At 48.4% G+C, this 25,128-nt stretch overlaps 1 protein-coding gene across 5 annotated transcripts in view; it reads left to right on the top strand.

Annotated features, from left to right (window-relative positions):
* ADAM12 (ADAM metallopeptidase domain 12) overlaps positions 1-25,128 on the top strand; it is a 381,920-nt gene that overhangs the window by 313,626 nt on the left and 43,166 nt on the right. For 4 of the 5 annotated variants that reach the window (XM_049854705.1, XM_049854704.1, XM_049854707.1 and 1 more), the window contains exons 12-17: positions 220-397; positions 5,321-5,410; positions 8,248-8,443; positions 20,686-20,794; positions 20,913-21,111; positions 24,229-24,306. In XM_049854705.1, the coding sequence (XP_049710662.1) occupies positions 220-397; positions 5,321-5,410; positions 8,248-8,443; positions 20,686-20,794; positions 20,913-21,111; positions 24,229-24,306 (850 nt within the window). The remainder of the gene's footprint in view (positions 1-219; positions 398-5,320; positions 5,411-8,247; positions 8,444-20,685; positions 20,795-20,912; positions 21,112-24,228; positions 24,307-25,128) is intronic. The other variant, XM_049854708.1, reaches the window with a different exon arrangement.

Below are 25,128 nucleotides of genomic sequence, written 5' to 3'. Positions count from 1 at the left end.
CTTCTTCACTGGGGCACTGGCACTGTACAGGAGCGACTGTCTTGACATAGCTGAGAGCCCTTGTTGTGTGCTGAGTAACTTAAGCCTTTGCCATTGAAACCAACAGTGGACATAGATGTTGGCACAGTTGACAGTGGCACCATGCATAGCAGCTCAAAAAGGACAGGCAAGGCCATTCTGCACCCTGAGGACTTACTGTTCTGGGCTCTTCTTTCTCAGGTACCCGTTCCCCATGGTGTTCAGCAGCTGCAGCAGGAGGGACCTGGAGGCCAGCCTGGAGAAGGGAATGGGGATGTGCCTGTTCAACCTGCCTGAAGTCAAGCAGTCCTTTGGCGGCCAGAAGTGTGGCAACGGATATGTGGAGGAGGGAGAGGAGTGTGACTGTGGGGAACCGGAGGTAAGAGGGCCTTTTCCAGAGGGTTCATCTCACATCCCTGGCTGGGCAGAGATGTGAGAACTTGGCGGGGCTGTGCAGCAGAATGAAAGTTCTAGAAATTCAGGGTGCAAAAGTCCTGCATGGCCACCTTGAACAAGCTTCCCAAGCTAGGCTGGCTCACTTGAATTTTAACTTTCTTCCAGACTAAGTCATATCACTTGGTTTAAACAGATAAAGAATCTTTTCTATTGAAGGGCGTGATATTCTCAGCAAGACGAGGACAAGAACAATAAAAAAGCATTTAGCTTTGAGTTCGATGGAAAGAAAGCCTTGGCATTCTAGCTTCAAATAGCTAATAAACACCATTCCTTTCTCTTTGGAAGATAGGCAACCAGAGGGGAATTTGAATAAGCGCCGTTCATTTTTCACCAAGAGCTGCTTCTCAAGTTTAAATTCTGCCGTTGCTGCCGCAGCCTCCTCTGTATACAAAGTCGGGGGCTCCCAAGGCTTCTACCTCAAATCTTGTTGACTTTCAGAAGCAACAAGCGAAAGCAGGGAACATTTTATCCAGCAAAGGGCTTATTTAACCCTCTTTTCCAACCTGTGTCAGGGACCATTCTGGTTTCTGTAGGGTCCAGAATTAAGTTAATCAACATAAAAATTTTAATGGCCACTTTTCAGTCTCTGAATAATCTTGAGAGAGAAAGGGAAAGAGACAAGACACAGCAAGCCTACCTAGGAAAACAAGGGCCTCCTCGAAGCTTGGAGGAAGTTGTGTTTAGAATAAATCAAAGCAAGTCATTTGTATCGCAGGCAGTCTACACGTGGGATTCCCTCCCCAGGGCTCGTGCAAGCAGAAATGGAAGACGAGTGCAAGGTGGGCTTAGCTGAATTAAGGGGAGGGCTGTTATGAAAAGGGGTTCTCGGGTGGAAGGAAAATTGTGCTGAGACTCCAGGGCATCCTCGTATTTCTGTGTTCATCAAATCAACAACTGGTTAATAGAATCTACACCATCACTCAGTCCCCAAGTTTCTCTCTGAGGTTTTCCTTACGAGCACCAATGATCTTGGTCTGACAGCTGCTGCAAGAATGTCCAGGGTGAATAAGTACTGGGGGAGTGTAGAGAAGCTCAGAATCCAGCAGTGCTAATGATATTGTCTTCAGCAGTGTTTAGTTTTGTCTCCATGTGCAGGGAGTGGGTGCCATGCAGGAGCAAGCCCTAATTACGGAGTTCCAGAAACCCTAAGATCAGCAGAGGGAAACTTGAAACCATCATGGCAGAGCACATGAGAGGAAAAATTCCTTGGAGAAGATGTTAATTACTTGAAAAAAAATTAGCTTAAATTACCCATATTTCTCTGAAGAGGCCATGTTGACTTAATATGGTTTATCTTTGATTGGAGCTCTTTATAATTGTTTGTGAATTTAAATAAACTTGACAGCTGTTTGTGGAGCTATGAATTCTCAGGGTTTCAATGACTCCCTTAGCAGTCATTTACTCCACATACCACCGCCACCAAAACCACCGCCGCAGCATCACCACCGGCAACACTGCTCCTGTCACTACTGTCGTCACCGTCACCACCATCATCAACACTGCTCTTGTTACCACGTTATCACCGTCACAACCACCACCACCACTGCACCAGCATCAGTGTCACCACCGTTACCCCACTACCACTGCTGTCTCTGTCACCACCACTGCACCAGCATCACCATCATTTATCACCGTCATTACCATCACCATCACTGCCACCATCGCCATCACTATCGCTACAATTATCCTCACCATCACTACCACCACCATCATCACCACCACTGCCATCCCATCTCCACCATCATCACTGCCACCATCATCATCAGTCCTGCAATCACCACCATGACCATCACCGTCACTACCTTTGGTGCAAATTCACAGGTGTCTGTAATTCTGATCCTTTGTTTTATCTTTGTCACATAGTCGTCTAGCTTGTAGCTGACAGGGTCTCACTACCTACCCAGGCAGCACGTTACATTACAGGGCAGCTTCGGTTGTTACAAGCTTCTTTCTTATATGGAGTCAGGTCTATAGTCCGTGTAACTCCCAACTTTGTATTTCTGTGTTTTAGGTCCTTATTTCACAGAATAAGTTGTTGATTCTTGAAGAAAACTTGCATATGCCTCATCCAAAGTTCGTTCTTCCAAGAAATCTTTGAGTCACAGATGAGCGTGTTGCCTCACTTTTTTTTTTTTCCACTTTCCAAGGTCCAAGTTCAAACCGTGCCTAGCAATGTGACAGCGTATTTCCTGTTCCCAGACTATTTTGACCAAAGTATTTCGTCAGGCCTATAACCCGGGCTCTGTATCCCCTTACCCAGCGCTCAGGCCCCAGAGTTAGCCATCATGCCTTGGCATCATACTGGCCTGTAGAGGGGCCCAGTGTGCGGTGAGCACATGAGAACGTGGATGGGGTCAGAACGACCTCCACCAGCACACACCTGGACCCAGCTTCTGCTCTGTCATTCCCAGAAATAATCTTGACTGTTTTCAAAAAGATGCGTTGGAGTCTTCTCCCAGTTCATTATGGTAAAGAACCTGTATCTTCTCCCTTCAGTGTGAGAATGACAATTGGGGCGTTTGCAGAGAAGTCTCTAGTGGCTTCATTATTTGTTCTTCTTTGAAGACTTAGTATTCCTTGGCTCCCTTGAACTTCTCTATTGAGTACTAAAAAATAAATAAATAAATGTGTCAACAGATGAGGAATTTTTCCCTTCTGATAAATATGGAACTGCAGAAGGAACAGATTCCGGGTAGTTAGAAGGCAAGTGGCTGCTGGAGCCTTCCCATTCCGGGCATTGGACGGATACCAGCCCTAAGGCTGTCCTGACAGATCACTCATTCTTCCAGCTAACAGGGCTGGGAAAACAGCTTTATCTCCATGTTCAAAGTCAACGAGATGCCAGTAGCTTGCAAATATCTTTTAAACTTAGTTATCTTTCTTATTTTCTCTCTTTCACATGATCAATCCCCTTTGAAGTCAAAGCCATTCTATTTGGCTGCATTTCCATTTGAGCTGCTGCTTAACATTATTTGGTGGTTATGTGGGGGTGGGGAGGGCATAGCTCTTAAAGGATCTTAGAACCTACATTTAGGATGGCTGATTTCACTTCGAATTCCAAGGGACTCTGTACTTTGGTTAATCTGTCGTTAGTAGAACCATTTGGACCCTAGGAAGCGGGATGGCATTGCTGTACTTTTGAGGGCACTGAACAGGAATGGAATTAAACAGACTCCTTTTAAAAGAACAAAAAATTTCCCAAACTATTTAGGAGTGTAGGTCCATGAGTTAGAAACTCTTATTGCCATGAAAGTTACAACATGACTTCTGGTTAGCAGTCTTATCTTAGTGTTTATATAATGCATTCCGGATGTTTATAAAGTCCTTGAACAAATTTAAAATTTCACGACCGTGGATATATCTATCAGAGGAGCAAATGGTCGACACCAAACGAAAGCTCGATCTCAGAGTTTGACATGGGATGCGGTTGAGGTAATGAGTTTCACTGTAAATCTGCTGGTTTCCTAACAAAATCTGGTTAATTGCATTTATGGTTCTAATGATACAGACATTCAGAAATAGATGGTTTGCAGTAAACTACTGTAGCATCAAACCAGTATATGATTGGCTTCGCCCTAGCCACTGGTGGATGAATTCCTCCAAGCACATCACATATTGAGTAAAATAAAAGGCCATTGATAAATGAAGCAGTACTAAAGACTCTCCACCTGTCCCTTCCTCTGATAGTTACTAAAATATGTACACCCCAAGTAGTTAGGGTGTTTTCAAGTACAAGGACTTCATAAATACACTAGATAAATGTATACGGGCCTTTGCTTTATAACTAAGCGAAAACGGATCATTCTCTTCTTTTTGTTAGGGGGAAAAAAATTGGGTACTTGTAAAGCACAGCCTAGCAAAGGAGTTAGTTTTCATCTCTCATTTCATTTCAGAGAGGGTGATACTTCCAATATTTGCTCTGTCTGTTTAAACCCCTTGCAAATCGACAGACTCCCTCCAGCCTCTCTGTCGTTCTAATTGCGTTTCTGAATGGCCAGAAGGCCTTGTCAGGGCGGACCCCTACCTATGCTGTAGTGGGGTTCCTCCACTGCTATTTGGTTGATTGCAGGGAGCTGTGGTTCAGGCACAATGGATTGGACTTCATTTCCTGCCGGTACACCCTAGATCAAAGGGTCAGCCTTTGAAGAGCAAAATTTTTATGTTATGTTGTTGGATGCCGTTGGATCGATTCTGACTCACAGTGACCCCATGTGACAGAGTGGAGCCCCCCTATAGGGTTTTCTTGGCTGTAATCTTTTTGGGGACAGATCACCAGGTCTTTCTCTCACAGAATCTCTGGGTGGGTTCAAACTGCCCATCTTTCAGTTAGTAGTTGAGCACTTACGCGTTTGTACCGTACCACCAGGGCTACTTAAAGTTTATATCCAGCTATAGGGTCGCTGTGAGTGGGAATGGACTCAGCGGCAGTGGGTTTGGTTTTGGTTTATGTATACTCTTAAGTATTTGAGTTCAGAGTACTTCCAGTGATCCTGGTGCAGTTCACTGCACTGAGACCTGCGGTAGTGGAAGAAGCCCCACCGCGCTGCTGATGCAGTTGACCCCACCACCTGCCAGCCTTCCTTATCCCTGCTCACTTCCCCTCCACGAGAGAGGCTCTGGTCTGCTGACGTCTCCCAGGGACCCCACACCCAGTCCGTTCATAAACCCTTGAGAGGAGCTTCGCTTTCTTACAAATGAAAATAATCCTCAGTCAAGCCAGCTCTCAGCCCAGCAGCGGGGCCCTTGTATTCCTTCTTGCCTTTGCAGTCACTTAGGGTGTGATGTGGACATTCACGGAAGAGTTGCTCCTCGTGACCCCATCTAATGGCTCTCATCCCCCCTCCAGGAATGTACGAATCACTGCTGCAACGCCACCACCTGCACCCTAAAGCCAGACGCCGTGTGCGCACACGGGCTGTGCTGCCAGGACTGCCAGGTGAGCTGCCCAAAGCTGCGACCTGACCCCAGGGCCGCCAATAGGTCAGGTGCTTGAACGGGGATGGGGCAAGCAGTGCTGGCAAGACGGCTACCGAGTGCTCACGGCCTGAGACCCAGCGCCACCTGAGACCCAGCGCTTGCTGCCCGAGAGCCCCTTGTGGTGTTCTAACCCCTTAACGCACAACTTGATATTGTGTCTGCCTCCTATTTTATTACCTTCCCATCTTAGTGTGAAATGCACATGTTAATTGCATTTTGTGATGAATTTATTTATGTATGGGCTTAAAAGTCATTGGGCCTAACAGGGAGTTATTGCTCAATGGATGCAGAGTGTCTGTTTGGGGTGACGGAGAAGTTTGGAAATGGACAGTGGTGATGGTTGCCCAGCATGGCAGCTGTAAGTAATGTCGCTGAATTATACACTTAAAGATGATTAAAATGGCAAAAAAAAAATTTTTCAGTAGTATTTTATTGTGTTTCCAAGTGAGAGTTTACACAGCACATTAGCTTCCCGTTTTGCAGTTTCTGTACAGATTGTTCAGTGAGATCGGTTACACTTCTCTCAGTGTGTCAGCACCCTCAGTGATGGCAGTCGGGTTGTTCCGTTTTCAACACCCTAGTTTCCCTGCCTCTGTACCCCCTCATCTTTGCTTTAGGGTGACTGTTGACCATTCGGTCTCAAATAGATGATTTTTTAAAGGAGCGCGGTGCTCACAGGTAATATTCTGTATTTTATGAGCCACTCTGTTATTTAGCTAAAAGGCGACCTCAGGGGCTAGTTCTCACTCGAGGCTTAAGATGTACCTCAGGGCAGTAGTCTCAGGGAATCCTCCAGTCTCAGTCAGTCGAGACTTTTTAAGAATTTTGAGTTTCACATTTTTCTCACATTCTATCAGGATCCATCTATCGTGGCCTTGATCAGAATGGTCAGTGGTGGTAGCCAGGCACCATCTGGTTCTTCTTGTCTCGGGATAGATGAGGCCGTGGTTCTTGTAGACTCTTTGTCTGGTAGACTAGTTTCTTCTTTGAGTCTTTGGTTTCCTTCTTTCTCTCTTGCTCCGAAAGAGTAGAAACCAATAGTTGTATCTTAGATGGCTGCTCGCAAACTTTTAAGACCCCCGACACTATTCACCAAACTAGGATCTAGAACATAAACTTTATGAACTATATTATGTAAAATGGCAAATTTTATAGGAGCCCTGGCGGTGCAAATGGTTAAGCACTCAGAAGCTAACCCAGAGGTTGGTGGTTCAAACCCACCCAGCAGCTCCAGAGGAGAAAGACCTGGCGATCTGCTCCTGTAAAGACTGTAGCCAAGAAAACCCTATGGAGCAGCTCTGCTCTGTCACATGGGGTTCCTATGTGCCGAAGTCGACTCAACAGCACCCAACAGCAACAACAACATATTTACTGTGATAATTTTTTTTTTTTAATAATTGGATCAAAAACTTGAGCTAAATGTTAAAATGTCCAGTGGTGCTGTTAGAAACACTTGCGGTCCTGTACTGATAATGAAAGGAAGGCAAGTCTCTGCTCCCCTACCAGTCAGCCTCACACTGGGTCCCACCTCTTGATCCCAGGAATGTCTGCATGCTGGGCTGAGAAACTGTACAAGTTGTTCCAGGGGTTTTGTGTAAACATCTTGATCTTAACATCCTCCTAATTGAATGTGTTGGCTGACCCAGCCCAGCCAAGAGTGGCAGTTTTATACTCTGGCCATTCCTGCCGCCATGATTGCATTGGTTTTGGCAAGTCGTTGTTTGTCTCATTATTCAGAGCTGAGATCTGACAATGAGTAGAAGCCTGAGCCTTGGATTCAAAGGTTCCAAGCGTAGTGTTTTATTCTTTTTAATTAAGCAATTGATCGTGGCACTCTGCTTGCAAGAAACTCCCTCTTAGCTCCCCCACTACAGCAAGGCAATTCAGACATGCAATGTGTTTTGTTCAGCTTTGAAATAGCCTTCATCCCCTTCCTAGCTGTGATTAACTTCCAGAGAAAGTTCAAAGAAGCTGCCAGCAGCTGGCGGTGGAAGTTGCCTGGGAGAGGGTTGAGGGGAAGTGAGGAACAAGGCCAGGCTTATGCCCAGGAGATGCCCAAGGCAGGTCACAGGGGGAAAGAGGGTGGGTGTCAGGAGGCAATATGTGGGTGTGACCACTTTTATTTAATGACTTTTGAACAATTCCTTTCGACTTCCAGACCTTTCAAGGGATGGCAGGAGTCTTATCTCTTGCTTTGGGTATATGCTGGGAACCTGGACGGGGGTAGCTCTGATCTATGAACAAATGAGAGCCTGGCCAGATGGTTTCTACCCCTTTACCGCTCCTCTCGTTCTGCTTCTTCCCCACCTCTCCACTTAAAGCACTAGAGACTATGATTTGATGACAAATAAAATGGCTCTCATGCTCGCACCCTTGGAGTGGTTTTTGTTAACCCCCACCCCCAACAATTGCATTTTAAAACGTGATGATGTTGGCGCCTGAGATCTTTTTCTTAAGAATCAACAAGCCCAACAGCCCACGCTCCCCTTCCTGCCTCCCTTTCCATGGAGAGACCAGGTGCCAGTGGCCAGCTTCTCTGCTCATCAGGAGCCCCTAATGTTGAATGAAATTAAAAGGACGCATCCCTTCTTTGCCCCCCATAGTGGAATGGTGGAAACCGGGTCCCGGAGCGAGACACTGCTTATTTAATGAGCTCCCTCTGCCGTGGAAGTGGCTTCTCTTGAAGCACTCATCCCTCTATGTGAGGCTGTATTAGGGGCCCTTGCTCCATTCGCCCCAGCATTCTGCTCCTCTCTTCCCTGCGGGACGCGAGCCATGACTGCCCTCTCCTTTCAGCTGAAGCCCGCAGGAACGGCGTGCAGGGACTCCAGCAACGCCTGCGACCTCCCTGAGTTCTGCACAGGGGCCAGTCCTCACTGCCCAGCCAACGTCTACCTGCACGATGGCCACCAGTGCCAGGGGGTGGACGGCTACTGCTACAACGGCATCTGCCAGACCCATGAGCAGCAGTGCGTCACACTCTGGGGACCAGGTATGTGGACACAGCCTCTTGCATCCCAGGGAAGCCACTGGCCAGCTTCTGGGCAGAGGATTTGGGGAAGCCTTTGGGCCATGGGGCTGTGGGAGCCTGTGGGGTTAGAGAAGTCCTTGGGCTGGGGAGTTAGGGGAGCCGCTGGCCGCCTCTGGGCCGTGGGGCTTGGGGAGCCGCTGGCCACCTCTGGGCCATGGGGCTGGGGGAGCAGATATCCCACCCCGGCAGCTCCCTCTCCTGAAATCTCTGATCTAAGAGGCTTCCGTAGATTTTGCCGGGAGGAGCTGTCTACAGGCAGGGCCAGAGGTGTGCCGGGCGCTGGGTGGGCATAAATGCACTTCCCTGGAGCCTGACCAGGTGGGCATCCAAGGCAATCCAACAACTGATGTGAGAGCACCCACCAGGTGCCCCTAGGGTGACCAAGCTGAGTCAGCCACAATCCCTGCCCTCAGACAGCTCATAATGTAGTCAGAAAGACAGATGAACGGATGTGTAAAATGCCTTTACATGCTCTAATGAGGCCCCAAATCATGGCTTGCGGGTGCCCAGAAGGGGATGGTCACTGCGGCCAGAGGGGCCAGAGGGCTGGGTTGGAGAGGCCCTGAGTAGACGCGGTGTGTGAATAAGATTTCGGCTGGGGAAGGGTGGGGACAAGTCCCTGCTGACCCAGGCAGTAAAGAGCTGACATTCTGATGAGAAAGTACGTGCGTGAGGGACAGAGCTGGGGGTGCCGGGGCCGCCAAAGCTCCAAGCAGGACTCTGGAGATGGTGGTGAGACCTCGAATGACATTTTGATCTGAAGACAGAGTAATGGGTGTGATGTGTGGTCCAGGAAGGTGGCCGGTCAAAGAGGAGTGGCTGTTGGGTCAGTTTTTGTTGATTGAGGTGCTAGGTCAGGCACCATCGTGTCTCCTGACCCTCTCCAGCCCCCGCAAAAGGGACAATGACTGCAGTCTCACAGGAGGTGAATCTGAAACTCAGAGATGCAAAATCCATCCCCCATGGGTGCAAAGCTGGGATTCCACCCTGCAGTCATGACACACATCACTCCCATAATGCACAGTGGCCCCAAAGGAACAAGGTCTTGAACTAAAGCGGCTTCGAAGCTCGGAGCTTAAATGGAAGCTCAGCTGCAAAAGGGGAAAGACCTGTCCTCTATGTGTCTCCCTTCCATTTCCCTGTCCTCTGGGGCTCAGAGGTCCAGAGCCAGGTCGGGCAGCTCAGGACCCCAGCCTTGCTCCACTGGGTTCATCACCCCAAGACCCATCTGTCTCCAGCTCCCAGCACCCCAGCCACGAGTCCCCAGGAGAGCATCTTCTGAGCACGTAGGCCCCACTCCATCTTGAATTCTTCTCCCTCGTTTACTCACTGCCACATTGCCAGTTCCTGGGCTCGTTCGCACCATGTGTCCCTGGCCAGGCCATGGTGGTCAGCTGGGTCTGGCAGGAGCCGTGCAGGGAGAGAAGCCTGACCCCGACCTCTGTCAGACTTCTGTCAGGTTTGGTTTTAGGAGTCATGAGGGAAGCAAACCCAAGCAGAGACTGATGACAAAACCTTGAAGCTCAGGCTTTGCCTGTAACATAAGGCACCAATCCAAGTGTAGAGGACAGGCAGGCATTTCTTGGAGCTAGGTCCTGCTGTGGAGCCACCCACCCCCACCAGCCGAAAGATGCTCCTGGGAACTTGGAGCTTCCTGGGGTGGAAGAAAGCACAGCCTGGATGCCATGACGTGGGGCTGATGGAGTCTCTGTGTACCGTTTGAGGAATTCTCATTTCTGGCCGGTGCCTTCATGGGTGCACTCGTGCAGGTGGGAATGGGGGCCTGCAGTTTCTGGGACATGCTGCTGCGTCTCTGGACCCTGACCAGAGGCCAGCCCTGGGTGAGGCCCTCCAGGCTAAGGTGGGGTCTCATGTCTCATGTTGGATGGCTGCCTCATGGTGACAGAGCAAGCACTCAGAATACATAAGCCCCATGGTTGTATAAACTCTATGTGTTTTAGCGACTTCAGATTCCTTTTAGCCAAGTAAGGTCACTTTGGGACAGAGGCTACTGCTGAAGGCCAAGCCTTCATGGCTAAAGCATCCCTGGAGGCAGTCCTCAGCCCAGCCTGCTCCAGAGTCGGCAGGCTTCCCTTCTTGAGTTACAGGGACATGAGGATGCTCCCTTCCGGGGCGTTCTGTGACCCCAGCATACACAGCGTGCTAAGCATTGGGACGGAGGGTGCCCTTCCGTGCCCTGTTGTCTGGTCACGTCTGGCACGATTTCCAAAGTGAGGTCAATGGAAGTCTGTACTCTCTCTGAGCCCTGCTGCCGTGTGACTCAGCCAGCCGCACACCCGTGGCTTGTGGTGGCCAAGGCTGGTTTTATTACCTCTGACCAGTCCTTCACCAGAGAGAGCGAGACAAACAGACAGCCGGACTCACAGGCTGAGCTCTTTAGAATGAGAGCAATGGGCAGCTCCCTGCTTCTTGGGACTGAGGTGCAGCCAAGACCTGGCCGTCCAGGGAGCTGCCTCATCTTCCCTGGAAGACTAGTTTGAGCCCCTTCCTCTGCCTGCTAATCACCATCACCCCAATAATGGGGAGGACTTTCCCTGCAAGCGGTGTACCAAGGGTGTGTGATGAAGAGGACCTCACCCCAGGCTCAGAGTTCCTGGAGAGGCAGAGGCGGCCCCAGATGTGGGGCACCACCTCAGGGCTCCCAATTCCCCAGGTTTCAGCCTACCTCTGTCAACCCCGCCTTAGTACTTCGAGTCACCACACAGGCTTCCTCAGGGAGTGAGCGAGCATGGCATGCCAGAGACGGCTGCGGCCCTCTGTGTGGGGGCTGTACAGAGCAGGTGGGAAAGGCCCCTCTGCAAACACACTGGCTCCTTCCCCTCCACGCCATGCGGCCACCTGCCTGTCCCACTTAGGGCGCTGCATGAGGCTCCTCGGGTTGTTGTCACAAACTGCCACAGACTCAGTGGCTTGAAACAGGACAGATTTATTCACTTAGAGTTCCAGAGGTCAGAAGTCCAAAATCAAGTATCGGCAGGGCTGTGCTCCTTCTGGAGGCTCCAGGAAAATCCGTTTCCTTGCCTTTTCTAATTTCTCGGATCCTCCCGCGTTCCTTGGCTCGTGCCCCCTCTCCGTTTTCAAAGCCAGCCGTGTGGTATCTCCAGATCTCTCTTTCTGACTGGGACTCTCCTGTGTCTCTCTTACATGGATACACGTGATGACACTGGGGCTGCCCAGATAACCCAGCCTAATCTCCCCTCTCCAGATCTTTAACTTAATCATATCCACAAAGTCCCTTTTGCCACGTCAGGTAACCTTCACAGGTTCCAGGGATATATAATGTGGACATCTTTGGGGGCCGTTACGCTGACTTCCACAGGCATTGAACAGACCACCTACTAGCAGGGTAGCCTTAGGCAAGTTACCCAACCTCACTGTGCCTGATCTGTAAAATGGGGATAGTGGTATGAATGAATAGATTATTATCCTCTAACATAGCCTTTGTCTGTAGAATGTAATTCACGCAGTACCACACTGGAGGCATGGTGCTTAGTAAATATCAACTCTATAAATAAGACACAGCCTGTGCTCTCAAGAAGCTTGGACACTAGGGCACAAGATACCGGAATCCTTGGGATTTGTAGTGATGGCTGTGAGAGGATTATGGGGGTGCAGAGGAGATGGGGCTCAACTTGGTGAGTGGAGGAGGGCTGCCACCAGGAAGGCTTCACAGATGAGGAGACCCTAGCGCACTTGGTAATGGGTTGAATTTTATCCCCCAAAAGATATGTTGATGTTCTCATCTCTGGTAAATTCAAATGAGACCTTATTTGGAAATAGGGCCTTTAAAGGTGTTATCTGTTAACCTGAGGTAGGATTGGAGTAGGGTGGGTCCTAATCCCATCTGAGTGGTGTCTTTATTAAAAGAGAAGAGGCAGAGACATGGAGGGAAGATGGTCCCATGAAGATAGAGGCAGAGACTGGAGTGATGCAGCTACCAGCGACGCATTGCTAGGAACCAGCTGAAGCTGAGAGAGCAAGGAAGCCTTCAGAGGGACATGGTCTGCTGATACCTTAATTTCAGACTTTTGGCCCCCAGAAGCGTGAGACAATAAATCTCTGTCGTATTAAACCACGTGGCTTATGGTACCTTGTTACAGAGGCTCTAGGACCTTCATACAGTAGTCACTAGCCGAGGGGAGGGGGGAAAGTATTTCCAGTATATAGAATAGCATGAGCCAAGGCACCCAAGAACCTGGGGCAATCCAGACGATGGCAGGGGGATCTGTTTGGCTGGAGCTTGGGCAGTGCCTTGGCGAGTGTAGGTCCTCACCTACCACCCATTCCCTTGCTCATTGAATATTTGTCGACGCCAGCTATTTATATGATAGGAATCCCTATGTGGCACAAACAGTTAAGCACTCAACTACTGGCTGAAATGTTGGTGGTTTGAACCCACCTATAGGCACCTTGGAAGACAGGCCTGGCGATCTGCTTCCCAAAGGTCCCAGCCATTGAAAACCCTATGGAGCAGTTCTCCGCACACATGGGGTCACCAGGAGTCAGAATCAGCTTGACGGCAACTAACAACAATGGTTTTTACAACACTGATTCTGCCCTAATTCTGCCCGAGCGACATCCTCCCTGTAGGCCCCGGGCCCTCCTCCTAGACCTGGAGTCAGAGTCAGGAAGCGACCCCATCGTTTGTCCTCACAGGAAGCATTAGGCCCAGACAGATCCAGTCCCAGGGGCAGAGGTAACTTCCTCGCCCAGGCCCCTGGAGGTCCTGGGCCGGTACTGGCCAGATGCACCACCGGGTTGAGAGCTTTGGGATGCTTTGTTACAGTGGTTGGTTCATACTAGCTACTCACGATGTTAGAAAGGAAAACGTAGGATCAGCGGTGCATTTGCAGTATTTAATTTCCCCGTCCATCAGCAGATGCTCTGGGACCTGGACCACGTTTGCTTGGGGGTCATTTCAGGCCTCCTGGAAGCACTGGGCGTCACTGAGTTCTTGCCCGGCTGGCCCATGCCATTCACACCCTGGTGACCTGACCAAGTCGTTGAGTCATCCAGGATTCTCCGGTTACATCCAGGATGGTGTTGACTCATTACGCAGAGCTGGCTGCCCAAACGGTGACCGGATGAAGCTCTTCCTTCCAGCTAACTACTCCCTCCTGAAACAAGCCTTTCTCATTCCAGCATTATATTTCAATACGATGATCCGGCTTCCAAATCTCTCTACAAATAAAATGTTGGAAAATTCAAAACATATGCCTGCAACTCCTAAGTCACAACATAACATGCTGTTAGAGTACCTTTTGGGGTTTTGGTTAGTTTGTTTTGCTAATTGTTGTTGTTGCCGATGTGCTTGTTGGCTAGGAGCATAACATTTCCCCCCTCGCTGCTTTTCTCCCATAAATATTGATCTCAAGGCTTTCTCTGTCCACGTCAAACACGTAAACGTTACCTGCAGTTCAAACGGCGTAACTTGCCTTTTGCTCTCTTTGTCCAGTTTAGTCTTAAAGTCCACAAAGATTTTCTGTCAATGTGATGTGACCCTTTACTCCTTCTGAAATACAGCTGGATATTTTTCTTCAGGCAGCACATTTACTTTTGCCAACTTGTTTATCAGTTGGTTACTGAAAATGTTATCTGGAAATCAGTCTTACAGATAACGATGTGCCTGGAGCCAGAAACAATTTACATCAGGGAAGTTCTGAAATACATTCGAGTTTTATCTCATTTATCACTCACCAGAATCTGGTGCCGCTTGATTCCTGCAGTGTGAGCTGGCCAGGCAGTGTTTATGGGCTGGTAAGTATTCTGTGCTTATCTGCAAGGCTGGTTTAAGTGAGTTTGGTTTATTGTGATCCACCTGGGCATTGCATTTGCTAATCACCTGTAGCTGTGGTAGCAGCCAATGGGAAGAGAAGATATTTTCACCAAGCGTCGTATTGCTTAGGAATCAGAAAAGTCTCTCTTTGGGTATGAGAGGGAAATGCTAAAGTTTGTTCATTTAGGCTTTATTTTCTGATAAATGCAAAGATTGATGGGGGAAGAGAGAAGGTGAAATACAAGGAGAAGACGCCTCCAGGTGTTTTATAAAAATACCTTTCTCCATGGATATTGGTGACAGGAGTTGGGGAAATTAGTGACAGAGGAGGGAGGAGCTGACTTGACTAAATCAGAGAAGTACATTTGCATGATGGAGTCGTTTTAAGGAACAGATGAGAGCAAGGGAATTGTGGGCGTCCTGCAAGATGCCATCGTGTCTTTCAAAAGAAAGGATGACACCAGGAACTCCCAAACTAAAATGATAGACACAGCTGATAATCACTCTGACAGTAAAATTGGTATTCAGATCCATTGCTTCCTAAATCATTATAACGTGCAGTATGATGTTGAAATTCCCTCTGGAAGACCAAATATTAACTTTTGATCGTGACAGAACATCTAAGTGTTTCATGGCTAAGAGTTCAAAGGCTTTAAGTTGATGTAATACAGTAGTGACAAGAAACCTGTTATTTTTTTTTCCACTAGACAACGTAGAATTTTTTTTAATAATTTTTATTGTGCTTTAAGTGCAAGTTTACAAATCAAGTCAGTCTCTCACACAAAAACTTATATATACCTTACTGCATACTCCGCAATGAGACAGCCCACTCCCTCCTCCCAGTCTCTCTTTTCATGACCATTTTGCCAGTTTCTGACCCCCTCTACCCTCTCATCTCCCCTCTAGACAGGAGATGCCAGCATAGTCTCAAGTGTCCACCTGATGCAAGTAGCTCACTCCTCATCAGCATCTCTCTCCAACCCATTGTCCAGTCTAATCCATGTCTGACGAGTTGGCTTCAGGAATGGTTCCTGTCCTGGGCCAACAGAAGGTTTGGGGACCATGACCGCCGGGGTCCCTCTAGTCTCAGTTAGACCATTAAGTCTGATCTTTTTATGAGAATTTGGGGTCTGCATCCCACTGTTCTCCTGCTCCCTCGGGGGTTCTCTGTTGTGTTGCCTGTCAGGGCAGTCATCGGTTGTAGCCGGGCACCATCTAGTTCTTCTGATCTCAGGATGATGCAGTCTCTGGTTTATGTGGCCCTTTCTGTCTCTTGGGCTTGTAATCACCTTGTGTCCTTGGTGTTCTTCATTCTCCTTTGATCCAGGTGGGTTGAGACTCGTTGATGCATCTTAGATGGCTGCTTGCTAGCGTTTAAGACCTCAGACACCACTCATCAAAGTGGGATGCAGAATGTTTTCTTAATAGATTTTATTTTGCCGGTTGACTTAGATGTCCCCTGAAACCATGGTCCCCAAACCCCTGCCCCTGCTTCTCTGACCTTCACAGCATTTAGTTTATTCAGGAAACTTCTTTGCTTTTGGTTTAGTCTAGGACAATGTGGAATTTTTTAAGTGCAGCAACTTTGCATTTTCAATATCTTACAAGTGGACACAAGTCATTTACACTTTTTTTGGCCATTCTGTCTCTAAGGTGAATGCCAGACAAGAGCTGACAAAAGCCACATGGAGCATTGTGGCACTTTGCTAGGGGCCTTCTCTGTTGTTTCCAGTCAGCTGTCCCAAGCCTTTGAGTTTATTTTCTTTAACACAGTTGCAGCTTCTACTCCAGAGCTCAGTACTGGTCCGCCTTTTTGGTTTCCCTACTTTGTAAGGTGACTTGTTTTGTCTAAACTTGAGGCTATTTCTTTTTCCAGGAAGTAAAATGTCTTTTTTTGACCCTTAAACTAGTTGCTGTCGAGTGGACCCTGACTCATGGCGACCCCACGTGTGTCAGAGCAGAACTGTGCTCCATAGGTTTCCAATGGCTGATTTTCAGAAGTAGATTGCCAGTCCTCTCTTCTGAGGTGTCTCTGGGTGGACTCGAGCTTTCAACCTTTCAGTCGTCTTGGCTAGTAGTCAAGCACTTAACTGTTTACACCACCGAGAGACTCCTAAATCTGTTTTATAACCCCTAATAATTTTACAAGAAGCCCTGGAGGCGCAGTGGATAAGCACTCAGCTGCTAACAGAAGGGTCAGCAGTTGGAACCCACCAGCCACTCTGCAGGAGAGAGATGTGGCAGTCTGCTTCCGTAAAGACTCCAGCCTTGGAAACCTGTGGGTCAGTTCTACTCTGCCCTGTAGGGTTCCTGTGAGTTGGAACTGACTCAACGGCAGGGGGTTTGGTTTGGGTTCTGTGATTTGACAGGTCGTTTCTGCTGCCCCTTACATACACACCTGGCCTCCTAAGCCACGCCGCTGTCTTGGCATTTGGGGCATCAAAATTCCACACACATCCTGACCCGGAGGGCCCCGTGTGTTCTGGGTTTGTGTTGCTGGTGCTTTTTTTCCTCTTCCAAGATGCTTCCATAGTTGCTTAAATGCTGTTTCTATTCCTTTGTGTGATTCCCCATCCTAGCTTTAGGCCCGTTGTTTGGTGTTAGTGTTCCCTAATGGCAGGGTTCCACTTTGCTGCTAAGTCTGTTTGTTTAAAGTCCCCATGGAAGTCCGTCTGTCCTCCCCTGCCTCCTCCCTCCCCCCCCTTCTCCCCTTGGTTCTTACCCTCCTGCCTGCACACCCCATCCGACCTTGCTTCCACCGCCCATCGCTTCCTCTGAGCTGTTTGCAAGCTCACATGCCCGAGACTGCACAGAAACCTCTCTTTAAAGCTCCGCATAAAGAAAACAGAGGAGCCCTGGGGGTTCAGTGAGGTTAAAGTGCTCAGCTGCCAACCAAAAGGTCAGTGATTTGAATCCACCAGCCCCTCCACAAGAAAAAGATGTGGCAATCTGCTTCCATAAAGACCACAGCCTTGGAAACCCAATGGGGCAGTTCTCATCTGTCCTGTAAGGTCACTGTGAGTCAGAATCAATTCAAAGGCAATGGGTTCAATGGGTGTAAAGAAAACACATTCATCAATTACCATGTTTGAGTTGCTGCTGCGGGGTTTTGTTTTGTTTTGTTTTTTAAGGTAGCCTCATTTCCCAGGGAGTAAATTGCTTTGTAATAGTAAGGGTGACTAAATCTATAAAGCGTCAGAATTGTCTCATTTTTAGTGGCAAAGCAGCATCAATTCTGCCCACCCAGTTCAGGGAACCTAGCATCCAGTAGAAGCTACTAGGATGTCCATTGTCCTGATCTTTTGGGGTAGGGAAAGAAAGAACAAAGCCATTTTCTGCCTTGTTTTATAAGCCCTTCAGTGTGTCACAGATCCATGTGAACCTGGCATCACTTGGGCTGCGTGTTGACAAGTCTTGTGTCTCTTACCTGTTACCCCATGGTCCAAGAATGGCCAGTGCACCTGACTGCTGCCCCGCTCGGCCGCAAGTGCAGTGCAGGGCCCTGTCATATTCTGCTGTCTGTTCCTGAGGCCCAGTGCAGGTACAGCATGTGTGAGGACTCCATAAACATTGGAGAACCAGGGGGCCAGTCCCAGCTTCACACTCAGTCCTACCCTTAATAGCTATGTGACTTTATGCAACATACTTACCCTCCTAAGTTCCAGTTTTCTTGTCTACAAAATGGAAAATGAGACCTACCTCGTAGGATCGCTATAAGGAATAAGTGGATTGAGGTTCGGCACTCTGCTGGAGGCCCCTTCTCCAAGAGGCTTCCCCTGACAAGCCTGCCTACACCAGCAGCCCCCTTGGCCCCCTTGCTCCGTTTTCTCCTTTATAGCACTCACTGCCACTGGACTTCAGAGGCATTTACTCAGGTTTGTTTTTCCTTGCAATTCGCAAGCCAGCAGGAGGTTTGTCCAGTTTGGCCAGCACTATACCCCCAGTGCCTGGCAGATATAAATTCTCAATAAATGTGTGGTTTTTATGTGATAGAAGTCTGCAACACACTGGATGGGTGGATGGATGGATGGATGGGTGGATACATGGATGGATGGATGGATACATGGATGGATGGGTGGGTGGGTGGATACATGGATGGATGGGTAGTTGAGTGGTTGAGTGGGTAGATGGATGGATGGATAGGTGGGTGGATGGAAGAGTGGGTGAGTGAGTGGATGGAAGGGAGTAAAGAAGGAAGAATAGATGGAAGGGCGAATAAATGGATGGAAGGATGAGAGACAAAGCCAGACAGGCAAACAAGAAATATGCAAGGTTCATGCAAATACACAAACAACTGTTGAGTTGTGTTAGTATTCTAGATTCCAGTTTTTCAATATGGCTTTGATCAATTGAATCCAAGTACTTTGATAGAAGTACCATCAAACAGGATTAACTTAAGTCCGAAGTACAGGTTTTAAACTGAAGGTCACTCTCCCCATCCCTCACCCCTCCAATAAAAAAGTGGGTGAAAAAGAGTAGCAGTGCAGAGTATGGAAGAAAGGGGTCCATAGTAAGCAGAAGCTGAATATGCCAGTGGTGTAAACACATTGTAAAGACAGAAGGTCTGAATCCAGGATGAAAGTGGAACGTGACGCTAAGAGCTGGCGGCATCGGCTTTCACCATGGTACAGATTGTGTCCAGTTTGGGGTCATGCCCCTTACAAAGGAGACTGCAGGAAGAATCTCTGAAATGGTTTAAAAAAATAAATAGGAAAAAGGGGGGCTGGAGCTGGGGTGGCTTAATGCATTGAAGGTCAGTGGCTGAGCCCATTACCGATCTCACGTGTTGGAAGGTATTTTTTGGTTTGGTTTATCTGTTTTTGCAATGAGATGCTTATCATGTCTGCTAATAGCTGATGGTGAGGAGTCAGGCACAGGTTAAGGAAAGATGGATGTTTTAGTAACAAGAACACCGTGTTTTTGGGAGGAGGGAAGCCTTGCTCATCAACAGACTGGTGTCTTAAGTAAGTGCATTGTGGGGAGCAGAGAAGGGCGGGGGCAGAGCTGGGCTCTGGGAAGTCGGCATCCTGGCATCCGGAAGTGATATGACAGGAAGCATCCAAAGAAGACACCAGTGGGGTAAGAAGGTAGGCCAAGGTCACACCGCAGGGTACAGTTTATTCACCGTTTTCCCAACTTTCCTATAGAGTATTCAGCCAAAATCACTGTGCTCTGGGGGAGTCGAGAGCTCTCCAAAGTTTGGGCAGTGCACTCCCAGTGATGTTTTCTCTCTCTGGCTGGAAGATGTGCTGTAGGTAGCCGTTTCCTGCCCTCTCTGTCACCCCATCCCTCTGTGCTGTAGCCTGTCATTTGGTGCAAAATGACTATCACGTTTTGTGCCTGCAAGAATAATCTCTGCCTTGCAAAAACAAGCATTCCTTGAAGCCATTGCTCACTCTTCTGGGGAACTTTATGGAACTGAACATGTTTTGCAAGATCCCTGCATTGCTCACTTGTGTGTTCTCTCCCTCTCTTTCCCCCACCACCTTCCTTCCCCCTCCCTCCCTCCCTCCCTCTTTCCCTCCCTCTTTCCCTCCATCTCCCTCCCTCCCTCCCTCTCTCCCTCCCTCTCTCCCTCTCTCTCCCTCCCTCCCTCTCTTCTTCCCTCCCTTTCTCCCTCCCTTACTCTCTCTCCCCCTCCCTCTCTCCCTCCCTCCCTCTCTCCCTCCCTCCCTCTCCCTCTCTCCCTCCCTCCCTCTCTCCCTCCCTCCCTCTCTCCCTCCCTTACTCTCTCTCTCCCCCTCCCTCTCTCCCTCCCTCCCTCTCTTCTTCCCTCCCTCCCTCCCTGTCCCTCTCTCCCTCCCTCCCTCTCTTCTTCCCTCCCTCTCTCCCTCCCTTACTCTCTCTCTCTCCCCCTCCCTCTCTTCCTCGCTCCCTCTCTCTCCCTCCCTCTCTCCCTCCTTCCCTCCCTCGCTCCCTCCCTCTCTCTCTCTCTCCCTACCTCTTTCTCTCTCATTGCTGCCCGTTAGTCCACTAGTCATTCTTCCTCTTTGGAGACTGCTTTAGTTTGCATTTTCTCACCAGAATTGTGTGGGATGTTGTTAAAGGAAGCAGCCTCCCCCTCTGCGGCAGCCAGCCAGCTGACTTCTTTCAGAGCTGGGTTGGGTCTGGTCCCGCAACCAGGCCTCACCTCCCAAGAGGCTTCACATGCGATGGACCCCAGAGGAGACCTAAGAATGAGGGAGCCCTGACACGCTTGCTTTGCTGCGAGCTGAGCCAAGAGAGGCCGCTAGCTGTTGACACTCTAGGCTTCCACCGGCCAGTTCACAGCATGAGTCAGCCCTGACGCCAGGCTTGGCTTCCCTGGACCCAGAACACATCTCCTTAACCCAAGAGTCCAGACCGTCCAAAGAAAAATATTAAACACACTTGTGGAGCTGAGAGGGCTGCTTTGCTTCTGTTCCAGGTGCTAAACCTGCCCCCGGGATCTGCTTTGAGAGAGTCAACTCTGCAGGTGACCCCTACGGCAACTGTGGCAAAGATTCCAAAAGCTCCTTTGCCAAGTGCGAGATGAGGTATGGAACCTGTACCTTCTGGTGACATCGCCTCTTGGTGTCTGCCCCCCCCCCCCCCGAGCTTAGGGATGGTTCCAAACCCTTCCTCTTTGAGGACTGTTTGTTCTTGCCCTTCCAGAGATGCTAAGTGTGGAAAAATCCAGTGCCAAGGAGGTGCCAGCCGACCTGTCATTGGTACCAATGCTGTTTCCATAGAGACCAATATCCCACTGCAGGAAGGAGGCCGCATTCTGTGCCGTGGGACCCACGTGTACTTGGGAGATGACATGCCGGACCCAGGGCTTGTGCTAGCTGGCACAAAATGTGCAGATGCAAAAGTAAGAGCCAGAGGTTTGCTTGCATCATGGGTGTAAGTCTGGAAGGGAGCCTGCTGAGAAACGTGCTGTTCAAGGACTGGGCTCTCAGGTGTCTTGGTCTTCCCGGATCCACTTATTCTTTGCGACGTTGTCTCTCAGATCCAGTTCGTGGCACCTAGAAGGGAAAGTCAGTGGATCCTGCATCCTGATCTAACCGCTAAGATGCAGATTTGGGAAAGCCGGGCTTGCCTTCTCTGCCTTTTAACACTAATAAGTCAGTTCTGCACTCCGGTGTCAGCTTCCAGCCAGGAAATTACTTTGGCGTGATCGCAGTAGCCTAGTGTATTGTTTTTGGAACGGTGGCCTTGCTTTTTGGCACAGAGTTCTTGGGGGCTTGTTCTCACCTGGACAGATTGGGAAGTCAAGTGTATTTTCAGAGACCCCATAGGGAGAAGAACAGGAGAGGGAAAGGGTGGGATAAGCTTAAACCAAAAAAAAAAGTCTTTGGAAAAGTAGACTAAGATATTTTGAACTGTAGAAATAAAATCTTAAAAAAGAAGCGAACTCAGATTTTCACATCCTGCCAACTTGATTATTTTTCACAAAACTTTCAGACCTGACTAAATAATAGTAAGTTAATAAACGGAGCACAGGGGGCACAGTGGTTAAGCACTCAGCTTTGGAAAAAACCAAAAGGTTTTCCTTTCAAAAGGTGGGCACTTTGAACCCACCAGCCGCTCCCTGGGAGAAAGATGTGGCAGTCTGCTCCCATAAAGATTAAACAAAAAAAAAAAACATTGCTGTCAAGTCGATCTCGACTCATACCAACTCTATAAGACAGAGTAGAACTGCCCCATAGGGTTTTTGGTGGATTTGAACTGCCAACCTTTCGGTCAGCAGCTAAGCTCTTAAGCACCGCAGCACCAGGGCCCCCTTAAAGATTACAGCCTTGGAAAACCTATGGGGCAGCCCTACTTTGTCCTGTAGGGTCACTGTGAGTTGGAATTGACCTGATGGTAGTGGGTAGTTTTGGCAATAAAATGTTTTGGGAAAGAAGATGAATCAGCCCCTCATGCTTTTCCTAGGACCCCATTTTAAGAATGACCAGGAAGTCATTCGCCAACACAGGGATTGCAGAGGAAGCACAGATACCAGTCAGCTTCCCTCAGCAGAGCCTGTGGCAGGAGTTCCCTGCACCCACCCCCACCCCACCCTGGGCACCCATGCTTTTCCATGAGGAAATGGGGCCGTACATGAAAAATGCTCTGTATCCTCCATGTCTCCTATAACCACGCTCACTTACATTCTGGACTTGACATTAGAACAACACCCATTTCTTAAACTGTGGTCTGAGCGGCTCAGGCCAGGGTCACCTGAACACCAAAGTTCCAAGGACTCAGTTTATCAGAGAGTTTTGCTCCACGTGTGGGTGGGATTCAGTGTCCTTTGATCGCCTCTCAGCAGAGCTCCAGTCCTTTGAGGGCCATGGTTAGCCCTGCTGTGGGCTCAAGAAAATGGCAGCATTTGTGGCCTGTGATTCTGACAGGGGCCTACTGTGCTCATGACCATCGTGGCCATCTCTTACCTGCCGGAATGTGACAGTCCCCTTGGCCAGGGATCCCCTGGGCCCTCAGGACCGCTGCTTATTGTTGTTGGGTGCCTTCAAACAATTCCCGCTCATAGCGACCCGATGGGACAGAGAAGAACTGCCTCATAGGGTTTCCTAGGCTGTGATCTTCGTGGGAGCAGATTGCCAGGTCTTTCTCCCATAGAGTCACTGGCTGGGTTCGAACCGCTGACCTTTTGGTTAGCAGCGAGTGCTTAACCATTGCACCACCAGGGCTCCTTTAGGGCTGCTGAGACCACACTCTTTTTTAAAGGGTGTTAATCTTCCTGTACAGGAACTGGGGCAGGGACGCGGGGGAGCATCAGATGGTGAACTTACCCTAGGGAGTGTCTACTTGATTCAGGTGCCTCTACATTCTAAAAACTAGGCTTTTTTCTTCCTTTGACTCTCTTAATTTGTAACATCTCGTGGGAGATGAGGAGCCTGATCCCCTGAGTCTGGAGTATATTATGTTCCTTTGAAAGGAGGTGGAACGCTTTCAGCCAGCACAGTGTCATTTAGCGAATGACCGCCTCTGCGCGCAGAGCCCTGATCGTACGAGGAAGCTGTCTGTCTGTCTCTGCAACTAATTCTGCTGATGGTTTGTGGTGTCGATGACATCACTGGTGAATCAGTATTTTGAAAAAGTTCCTGTATTTCAATATTTCCCTTAAGAGATTCTTGGACCCTGAATTCCTGGAGTCCCTGAGTCAGCACAGGTCCCACCATAAGGACTAGCCCAGCTTGCCCTCTTTTATATCTTTTGTTGTTGTTGTTAGTTGTTATCAAGAGACTTTGACTCATGGTGACCTTATTATAAACAGAACAAAACATTGCCCAGTCCTGCCTGCACCATCCTCATGATCTTTCCGGCCTAGGGAGCTTATCTCCCAGCACTGTATCAGACAGAATTCTGTTGTGATCCATAAGGGTTTCATTGGCTACTTTTTGGAAGTAGATTGCCAGGTCTTTCTTCCTAGTCTGTCTTAGTCTGGACGCTCCACTGAAACCTGTCTACCTTGACTGATCCCACTGGCATTTGAAATTCCAGTGGCTATAAAATTTAAAAAAAATTTTTTTAATATATATTTTTATTTTATAGCCATCATAGCAACACGCGAACCACCACCGTACGACAGACTGACAGATGGGCAGTGGCTGTATCTTTTAATAGAGAAGAAATGCTGCCATATGTACATTTCATTGCGAGCACTAAACAAAAATCATGGAAATAAATCATTGATGATAATTTCAGGGTTGACTAGAACCATTAAAAAATGCCAGGAAGTATAAAAGAATGCGGTTATGTGCACCACTGAGCTAAGCCCTGAAACATGCTGAGATTGGAGTCAGGCGTTGGGAAGGGCCGTGAATGAGCCTAACAGGACATGCATCATTCTGTCGCATCCCCATTAAATGGGAGAATATGGAGTCCTCCCCAAGCTCTACTCACTTCCTCCTTTTTAGATACAGGCATGTGTTTGTGATCACAGAAGCACCGAGAGGTTTGCTCTGTTTTCCTCACTCTGCAGATCTGCCTCAACCGCCGATGTCAAAATGTCAGTGTCTTTGGTGTCCATGAATGCGTGGCCCAGTGCCACGGCAGAGGGGTGAGTATGCAGAGCTGCCTTTTCCCGCCCGTCCGTCACAAGCGAAGCAAGAAATTACTCATTTGTAAAGGTTTTTGTGATCCATAATCTTTTTTTTAAATAGAGCAGCTGGCGTCTCCTCAATATTTTTTTCTAAAGATATTACTTTTCTTAGACCTTTACATTGCATAAGAAAAGTGATTTTTATTTAACAAAGAAAATCGGATTGAGCAGTAATTGTCTTTTAAATTAACCTTCTGTGATTTAAAAAAAAAAAAAATTCTGTCATTTTCAAAGTAATTATTTTAAAACTAACTTTCCCTTACGATGAGTTTCCCATCAGCATTTCGAACAGAGCCATCTCTCTCTGCGGCCCGCTGTCAGAACGCGTGGCCAGACTGAAAATGCTTCCAAAGGGAATTCAAACAAAGGCGGGCCGCACCGACCACATGTGTTTGAAATCATATACAATGGGCTTCAACTAAAGAAAACTGTTATTTTAGTTCAGAGAACCTTTGGGGAAGACTCTAATTTTTAAAACATACTTTATTTTTCCTGATGGGCTTAATTATTTCCAATGGAATCATATTAATCTTGATTAGCCACGCTCGTGGTTCATTTGTTTCTCTGAAGCCTTTGCTACAGAAATCAAGCTCCAAGTGCTATTTGTAAAACTTGCAGACCCTCACCAATGACTCTAACCTAGAACGATGAGGGGTTCATAAAGTTGTTTTGTGCCCTAACCAGAAAGGATGGCAGTGCCGCCTTCAACGGGATTGACAACTGTGCACTTGGCTCTTTTTGGATCCTCACTGGATTGTTGCATTCTTTGCAATGGCTGTA

Source organism: Elephas maximus, chromosome 16 (genome assembly GCF_024166365.1).
Source record: "Elephas maximus indicus isolate mEleMax1 chromosome 16, mEleMax1 primary haplotype, whole genome shotgun sequence".
Taxonomy (NCBI): domain Eukaryota; kingdom Metazoa; phylum Chordata; class Mammalia; order Proboscidea; family Elephantidae; genus Elephas; species Elephas maximus.
The sequence above is the reverse complement of the archived record's forward strand: the minus strand, read 5'-3'. Positions and strand labels throughout refer to the sequence as shown.